This window comes from Zophobas morio, unplaced genomic scaffold (assembly GCF_036711695.1).
Source record: "Zophobas morio isolate AGI-343-1 ecotype UQ-CSIRO unplaced genomic scaffold, CSIRO_AGI_Zmor_V1 ptg000149l, whole genome shotgun sequence".
Lineage (NCBI taxonomy): Eukaryota > Metazoa > Arthropoda > Insecta > Coleoptera > Tenebrionidae > Zophobas > Zophobas morio.
This window is the reverse complement of record NW_026972253.1, coordinates 29,861-38,520: the sequence shown is the minus strand read 5'-3', so window position 1 is coordinate 38,520 and position 8,660 is coordinate 29,861. Positions and strand designations below refer to the sequence as shown.

At 33.4% G+C, this 8,660-nt stretch overlaps 1 protein-coding gene across 1 annotated transcript; it reads left to right on the top strand.

The window, feature by feature from the left end:
- Positions 1-5,112: 5,112 nt before the first annotated feature.
- Positions 5,113-6,140, top strand: LOC135145453 (protein CIST1-like). Its single transcript, XM_064077563.1, has 2 exons — positions 5,113-5,175; positions 5,283-6,140. Exons 1-2 carry the CDS (start codon positions 5,113-5,115, stop codon positions 6,138-6,140), a joined length of 921 nt encoding a protein of 306 aa, XP_063933633.1.
- The last annotated feature ends 2,520 nt before the right edge of the window (positions 6,141-8,660 follow it).

The window sequence follows — 8,660 nt, the reverse complement described above, 5'->3', positions numbered from 1 at the left end:
GTGAATCTTTCTTAATATATTTGTATATATCGTCTACGTGAAATTCATAAATTAGGCTGTCAGTGTCGGTGTAAAGTAACTTAGCATTATTTTTAAATGTTTCCTTAATATAGTCATAATGAAATTCATAGAGAAAAGTTTTAGAAATATCTAAAATGCAAAAACCAACATAAATTGGTTTATTCAAAAATATTTCTAGTTTACTCATTTCGATTATTGCTGAATCATCATCAAATACAACAGAACTGTGAAAATTTGGTTTAGATATAAGAGAACGAACTCCCCATCTTCCCTCCCATTTACTAACCAATCGAATATCGCGATGTTTTCTTACATTTTCCATGCATTTACCATAAATAGCATTAATCATTAATTTAAAAAAATCTTTTTCAAAATCGTTCTTTGCTTGCTGCCTAAGTTTTGTATTTAAATCTATATATTCCTTTAACCACGCAGATTGTTTGAATTTCATAACACGATGTACACATTTTATTTTCATACCAAATTTTGTATACATTTTTAAATTCCGATAATGAATAATATAATTTTTCTTGGGATATAAAGTCAACAATAACTTCTTAAGTTTAGATCTTGAAATGGGCGGTATCATATGCTCTGGAGCTAATGGTAAATCACTATGTATTTCATGTAAATCTATTGGATAATCTAAATCGCATTCAATAATATAACCGATTGCTGAATTTTCTGGGGTATCTAAGATATCAGCTATATTGAAATTTTCTACAAACTCAAATTCTCCATACGGTAAATATTGAGACATTGCCGCTCCGTAAAGGTTGTTAACATCAAAATACATTAAATAGGTACTATCTTTCGAAGGATCATATTCTTCTTTTGACATGTATTTGTTATTGGCTTTACCGTATCTATTGGAACACTGCGAAACTCCACCTCTAATACCTCTTTCTACAAAAAGAACTTTATCTATATCCGTTAAAAGTTCTAGTTTAATTTCTGTTGTTTTTAACATAGCATCAAATGTTAGGCCCGGAGCAGTATAATAATGCAACGGATCAAGTTGATAAGTATTTAAACAAGTAGTTCGAAAAGCTTCAAATACATCGGCTAGAAGAAGCACATCAGTTTTTAAATATAAATCAGAATATTCTCCTAATGTATGAATATTAAAAGTATTCCATACATTGGTAGCATGGGAATAATCTTCATATTTAATATTTTCATCGTATAAGCGACTATAGAAATCCTCCTTATCGGGCAATTTTGTTTCAAGTAGTTTCTCCCAGGAGTTTATATAATCGTAAGGAAACACTCCCTTTCTGTTTAACAAATCAAATTCTTTCATATTATTACAATTTGCCAACGTAATAATTTTCTGAGAATTATCTAAATTGGAGGAAAGTTTGTCTAAACTATGTGGCATAAATCTGAAAGAATCAATAAACCGTAAACTAACTTTCGTGTCTTCGACAAATTTAGTAAACGAGATATATCTTTCTTTGTTAATGGGAAGTAACTTAATATCACCTTTTATTGAATTTGAAAGTTCTTTAATAAAAAAATGGGCATCATATCCACTCATATTATGAAAGACCACAGGTATAACACAAATATCTTTATAATTTAAATTACAACTTTGATGGGCAGCGCCTCTATACATTCCAGTTAAATGACTATGATCGCGTACTTTTATGTTATTTTCCGAAAATCCTTTTTTACATATATGACATATTTGGGAGGATTCAAACTGCTCACGTTCTTCCGTAGTTAATGTTTCCATGGAAATAACGTTCTGAAATTTATCGTTGCAAAAATGAGCCATTCGATGTAACTCCTGAACGAACCATTGAATGCAATTTTTACCTCGATACAAACGAAATTTAGAAAATGAATTATCATATGAGCAGTGAAAATAGTAAGCAATGCTGTGCGCAATATGTTTTTGATAAGTTTCGGTCTTATTCGTGGTGGACATATGCGGTTTGGTACAATCAAGAAGAATACTCTCGAGATCTGCATAAATAGTAAAAGGTACTTTTTCTTGATGTCTATAATTTTGAAAATACAAGTAATTTTCGTTTTCTGTTGGCAGTCTTATGGAATATTTATTAATACTCTGGCATGAGGTTTTATGTTTTTGGAGCAATTCCTCGGTGGTGAAATAGTTTAAGCATCTTTCGCATATATGAAATTTACATTTATGGAGGGAAAGTTGCGTAGCTAAAAGAGCTGACAAATTTTTTATCCATACGAAATGATAGAGCAATTGTTGATCTTCAAAGTTATCATTACTGTTATTAGTATTTTGTATTTGTCTTTCAGCGGGTAGCATAAGCAAATTAATTGTTTTATAAGAATTTGAAAATCTAGTGCTTAAACGACAAGGTAAAATTTTTTTCTTCTCGATGCAGTATAAATTAATGGCAAGATTGTTGAGTTCCTCAAATTTTTGAATGTCTTTAATTGTGATTGGGAAGTCTAAATTATCATATTTCAACACATTTTTGAAATGAGGATACGATGATTTTCGGTCTGAATGTTTATCGGTAGGGAATAAAGCCGAAACTATGGCCCAAAGAAAACAATATTCATCATTATTTTGTACATTAATTATTGCATGTTTTTTTTTTATAAAATCTGGCGTGGATACAAAAGTTGAATAGCCGAATTTAATTGGGTCGTATTTATTTATGTTAATTTTCAATCCCAAAATTTCATACAACGCCCAACCGGAATCCTTTTCTGCAAATTCCTCCAATTTTTTCATGATTTTATCAATGACGTTTTCTTCGTACCATTCCTTTAAATTTGTGTATTGATCAATGTGTTGATTTTTTGTTGAAAATGTTTTAATGTCTGTTTCACCAGAGTGCGGTTGAATAAAATTTGCCGAAAAAATTACATTTACCTTAAGCATTGAGTTTTTCCGTTCTTTTTTAATTCTAAACATAAAGCATTTAAAAGATTGTCGAAAAAACTGAACAGGATCTTTAATGTGGTGGTTACTTATAAATCCTGTACGAATTCGTTGTTGAAAACAGGATTCGACATCCTGCCATGTTACATTAGCCACCTGTTTAATATAGCCTTCACCAGTTTTTATAGATAATTGTTTTTTCTTATTTAAAAGCTTTAGGCGATAAAATTTCAAATATGCCAAACTTGTTTCTAAGGAATTCGCGTTTTCCAATATATTTTCTCGATGGATTTTACATTTGAGTGCTTTTCTAATTATTCTAATACTGGTATTGATATAAACTAAAAAATGTTTAGTTTCTTCGATTGTTTTGATTTTACTTATGTATTCATGAATTAGCTTAAGAGAGTTTTTACATATAGCCGTCACTGATTCTTGTGATTTCATTTTTTTGTCGTGAAACTTGCTCACCACAGCAGAAAACAAAAACACTACTATTTCTCGTTGACTAGTTTCTTGTTTATATGTGAATTAATTTGCAAGTTAAAACTTGCAACTTTTAGTTGAAAACGTGATCGTAAAAAATAAATTCAAGTCAGCGAAAAATGAAACATGAGGAAAGCAACTGAATCATCAACTTTAGAGTTCTCAAGAAAATCTATACTGTAATAAAAATGGGGGGAAAATGTAGGGGTGGGGATTAATATAGTGTATAAATTAAAGATCACACACAAGAAGAGATTAATAAGTATCCTGCAAGTACATAACATAATAATTAATTAACGACAGAAATGGGTAAGCTTATATATATTTTTTTTTTGTAGTATTTAAAGTTCTAAAAAAATTTGTTTTTCTGCATAGAGAAATTTGTTATCTGCCCTTATGATGCCAGCCACAGGCTTTTAGAGAATAGGTTGAGGAAGCATATTTTCAAATGCCACCGAGATGCCTGGGAAAGGGAGCGAAAACTCTGGGAGACTGCACTTCCCAGACCATCTACACCACCCCTACCACCATCAAAGTGGTTCAACGAACCACCGACAACACCACCGCAAGTGGAAAACTGGGACAACGAATTCTCAGGGATCTATGTCCCAAAGTTAGATAGGTCCCTGTTTTTAGACAGAACAGCCTTAAACGCCTACCATGCGACATTTAACAAATAAATAAGAAAACAATAATTTGTTATTTCTATCGCTATTACCCTACCACCATCATTTACCACCTCTAAAAACTTCTTCCCTACGAGTATCAACGTGTACAAGAAGATAAGTCTAAGATGTTTCTACCTAGCAAAGTGTGATAATACTATTAAGTGTGCTTGTTGAAAACAATTTGTATCTCTACAACACTTCAAATATAAGTCTGCTGTATATTCAGACGTACGAAAAAGAATGTTGGGAAAAAATGACACCGATCAATCTAATCGAAGCCAGTTATCATCATCTTTTCTATGCGAAAAATATAACAATGCAGAATCATTTGACGTACAAGATAAAAACCGAAGAAGAAAATTACCAATTTTCCAATTGGTTAATAATAGAAAATACTAAGAGCAGTCGCAGTTCAAAGGAAGTCATTGATTTTTGTTTAAGAAACGATCGTGTATGGTTTGCTTCAATTTTTGTCATATTCATGATAATGATTGTAATAGTAGGACATTGGGACCTACTTTTATAGAAACGCACCTTCTTATAGACACAAAAAACAAAAAAAAAAATGCTGATTTGTGTTTCTTTCGAGAGCATCGATGGAGACAAACCTCGAAGCGCATAAAATTGCTGAATTGCATTTCTCACGGAAATAGTTTTTTGATGACCTTGAACTCTTAATTTCCGAGGAGAGCACGTGTTTACAGAATTGCTGAATTGCATTTCTCACGGAAATAGGTTTTTTCATAACCTTGAAGACTTAATTTCCGAGAAGAGCACGTCTTCAAGAAAATGCAACAAATTGCTGATTTGTATGTTTCACGAAAAGTGCCGAATTGCATTTCTCACGGAAATAGTTTTTTCATGACCTTGAAATATATCAATCTTCTAAATGTCCATATATGGACATAATAAATTGCTGATCTGGCATTTCACCCTACTACCTAATTTATTTTTTCCTTATTCTGCATTATTTTTCCTATATATTTTCTATTGGGACTCATAAGCGTCATTATTAGTTCTTGTGTGTTCAGTGACTAAAAGCAGTGACTAAAAGCGATCAAGATGAAATACTCACTAAGTTTAAAGAAGCCCAAAATTAACATTTTGCAAGATATCGTAATTCAGGTAGGTCTTTTTATTTTCATCTGTTTTTCATATATATATTTTCAATATTATTGCAATGTTTTTTTCTTTTTTAAACAATAATTAAGGAATGTTTATTTATTTTGTAGCCCCCCTTGCTCGCTGCAGCAGCACCAGCACCACCACCAGCACCACAACCATCACCACCACCGTTGAGGTTGATAGATGATCTGTCGGAGGAGGACCTCAAAAAGCTCCGAAAACTACGTTCGCCTGAAGCATCAGCCTCAACCTCCAGCCAAGAAGAACGGCAACTGTCTCCGCTGCCCCTCCATCTTAGTCCAGGTATTTTCGATATTGAGCGACCAGGAAAATGCATGGACTTATTGAGAAGTATATGCGAAGAGATGGAGTCGGAGGAGCAACAGGTAACGGAGGCGCCCGCTGAAGCTACTCCAGAACAGGAAAGGACTCCAGAACAGGAAAGGTCCAGCTCTCCGGCTGCGATACCCTCCTCCCCTGCTGCTGCTGGTGGTGCTGCCCCTCGTGCTGCGACATCATCCTCCCCTGCTGCTGCTGGTGCTGCCCGTCGTGCTACGACATACTCCTCCCCTGCTGCCTCTGGTGCTGTCCTTCGTGCTGTGACATCCTCCTCCCCTGCTGCCCATCATGCTGCGACATCCTCCTCCCCTGCTGGGTCATCAGTGACCGATGACGACTCAGCAGATGAGTTTGAGGGTGTCAAAAGTGCTGGTGCACTTTTGGCCGGGTTTAGGGCCCAATTAAGGGAGGTCGAAAGACAAAGTGTGGTGCGGCAGAAGGAGCTCATAACCAGGAGGAAAAAGCATGTGAAAACCATTAAACAGTTAACGAAGGATATTGCACGATTACAAAGACAGCTAGTGGAGGAGCAAAGGGGGTGCAGTGACGTTGAAAAGGAAATTAAGAAACTGGGGGAGAACAGTGTAAATGTTAGGGACCTGTACTCAAAAATGAAGTGTATTTAAATTTATAATAGTAGTTGTAGTAGTAGTTTTTGTAGTAGTGGTGGTAGTGGTAGGGAATCGTCGTAGGGGTAATTATAGGATAAGCATTAATTAATAAATTAATAATGTACATATATACATATAATATTTTTTGTAAGTATTGTAGTGTTAGAAGGGTTAGTAGTTGTAGTAGTAGTGGTTATACCTGAATAAATTACACGAGTATCTTATTTCGCTTTTTTTTTTTTTTTTTTTTTTTTTAAGTGTTGCATGTTGGGCTTATTCGAATCCTTTTTCGATGGTCTTTTTTTCGACCTGAAAAAATTTTTACGTAGCGACCTTGAAAAAACTAAAAATGGCTCCTGTATCTAGGTCGATGTGGACAGAATCGATTTTTTTGAGCAAACTTATGCGTTCGTTCCAGAAGAAGGTTTTGATGTATACAACCGATATTCTATCTCTTACCATTTGGACACTAGAAACTTTTGCCCTTTTCTCCCTTGTTTTCAACTTTTTTCAAAATTTTTTTTCTTCAACATATGCCTTAATTTTTTTAGCTTTTCCCCGTTCCCCTGTGCCGACATGCTACCTCTTACCGCTTACGAACTATGACGTTTTTTCGTTATTACTACTAAACGGTAGCGAAAAATATTTATTTTGCTAAGTGGACCTATAGACTGTTCACTCAGAAATATTTTGATGCAAAAATATTTTTTTTAAGTTTTGCCGTTTCGACGCTACAAACTTTTGCCCTTTTCACCGCCATGTTGCAAGTTAGCTGAAAAACGTCGAAGGGGATGTATACGACACGTATTTTTGGATCTTTTTTGTCCTATACACGAACCTTCTATCTCTTACCGTTTTCGAGTAACAAAGTTTTTTTCTATTTGAACGGTAAACACACCTATGACTCATATTTATTTTTGGTTACGGTAAGCTAGTAGTTCATGAGGATGCATTTTTTTATGGAAAAACAAACTTTTCAAAATTTCGATAAATTTTTTTGGAGATTTTTTATTTTCAATTTTTCTTTATATCCTTTGGGTTTTTTTAACTTTTTTTTTCATCAAAACTTCTAATTTGCTTCCCTACTGCTCAAGGAAATCTTTTTTTCTAATTCTGACAACCTTTTTTGACGAACATTTTTTGATCCCAAACTCAAATTTTCACATATTTAATTACATGGACCTATTGACTATTCATCCGAAAATATTTTGACACAAAAAACAAATTTTTAACTAATTCCGTTTGGTCACCACAAACTTTTGCCCTTTTCTCCGAAATGCTAAACTCAAACTAAAAACCGTCGACACAGGTGCATGTGTTTCGTATTTTAGGAACTTTTTTGTCCTTTGCACGAACCTCATATCTCTTACCGTCTTCGAGTAAAACATTTTTTTTTTATATTTAAACAATTATTGAACCTCTAACCCACATTTATTTTTACACAAATGTGTCATTAGTTTATAGGGATGCATTTTTATTTTTTTAACAAACTTTCTGCCCTTTGGCACCCTCAAGCGATAATTCTTTTTTTTAATATTTCCGAATACGTCCCTGTCTATTGAAGATAAGAGCGTCCAGTTCCGTAAGAATTTGCTGAAACAGCATCGCGTTATTTAATTCTGTGTTGTAATAATGACGGGCGGCGTGTTTCGGTTTATGAATTTTACCGTGAAAGATTTGGGAAAAAGGTGGTTTTGTTGCACTAAATAGTGGCTTCTGTGATGTGTGCGTGTATATGAATGTTTTCGAGGGACAACGGATAATTTAATTGCCTGTTTTCAATGTCGTAAGCAAACATTTTTTAATTTTAAACAACACACATTTGATATTTTATTCTAATAATAACGGACGTGTTTTGCATAATTATTTTTACGTTGAACTGATTGTAACGTACGAGATTTCGAGTGCAAAGAAACTTAAATCGGCGGAAAGTTGCTGATGAACATTTATTTATTAAGAAAATAACAGGAATTTTATCGGAACAAACACGGCTTTTATTCGTTGCGGTTATTCGCAATTAAATAATTTTATATGAGACTGGGGAAAATAATACACCAAACGAAATAAACAATATTTATTATAATTTCAATTACAACTTAAGATTACACAAACAAGTTCGTACTTTATACATTTTAAGCAACTAATAAGTTTTAAATTTAAATCTAATTTAGGACGCAGTGGTTTAACCGCAATGTGCACAGTTATTTAACTGATTTTCTTTGCTGAATAATTTTCAATTCTGAATCCAATTTTTCGATTGTTTCTCTAAATTTTCGTTTCTTCTCCATCATTTTTTCGATTAAGGGCTTTATTTGCAATTCGAAACGTTCCACATTCATTTGAAATCTTTTAACATCGTATAACCAAGTATTAATTCGGCTTTCTTTATCATTTATTAAGAAAATAACCGGAACTTTGTCGAAACAAACACGTCTGTTATTCATGACGGTTTGCAATCAAATATTTTTTACATGAGACTGGGGAAAATAATACACCGAACGAATTAAATAATATTTATTATAATTTCTATTACAG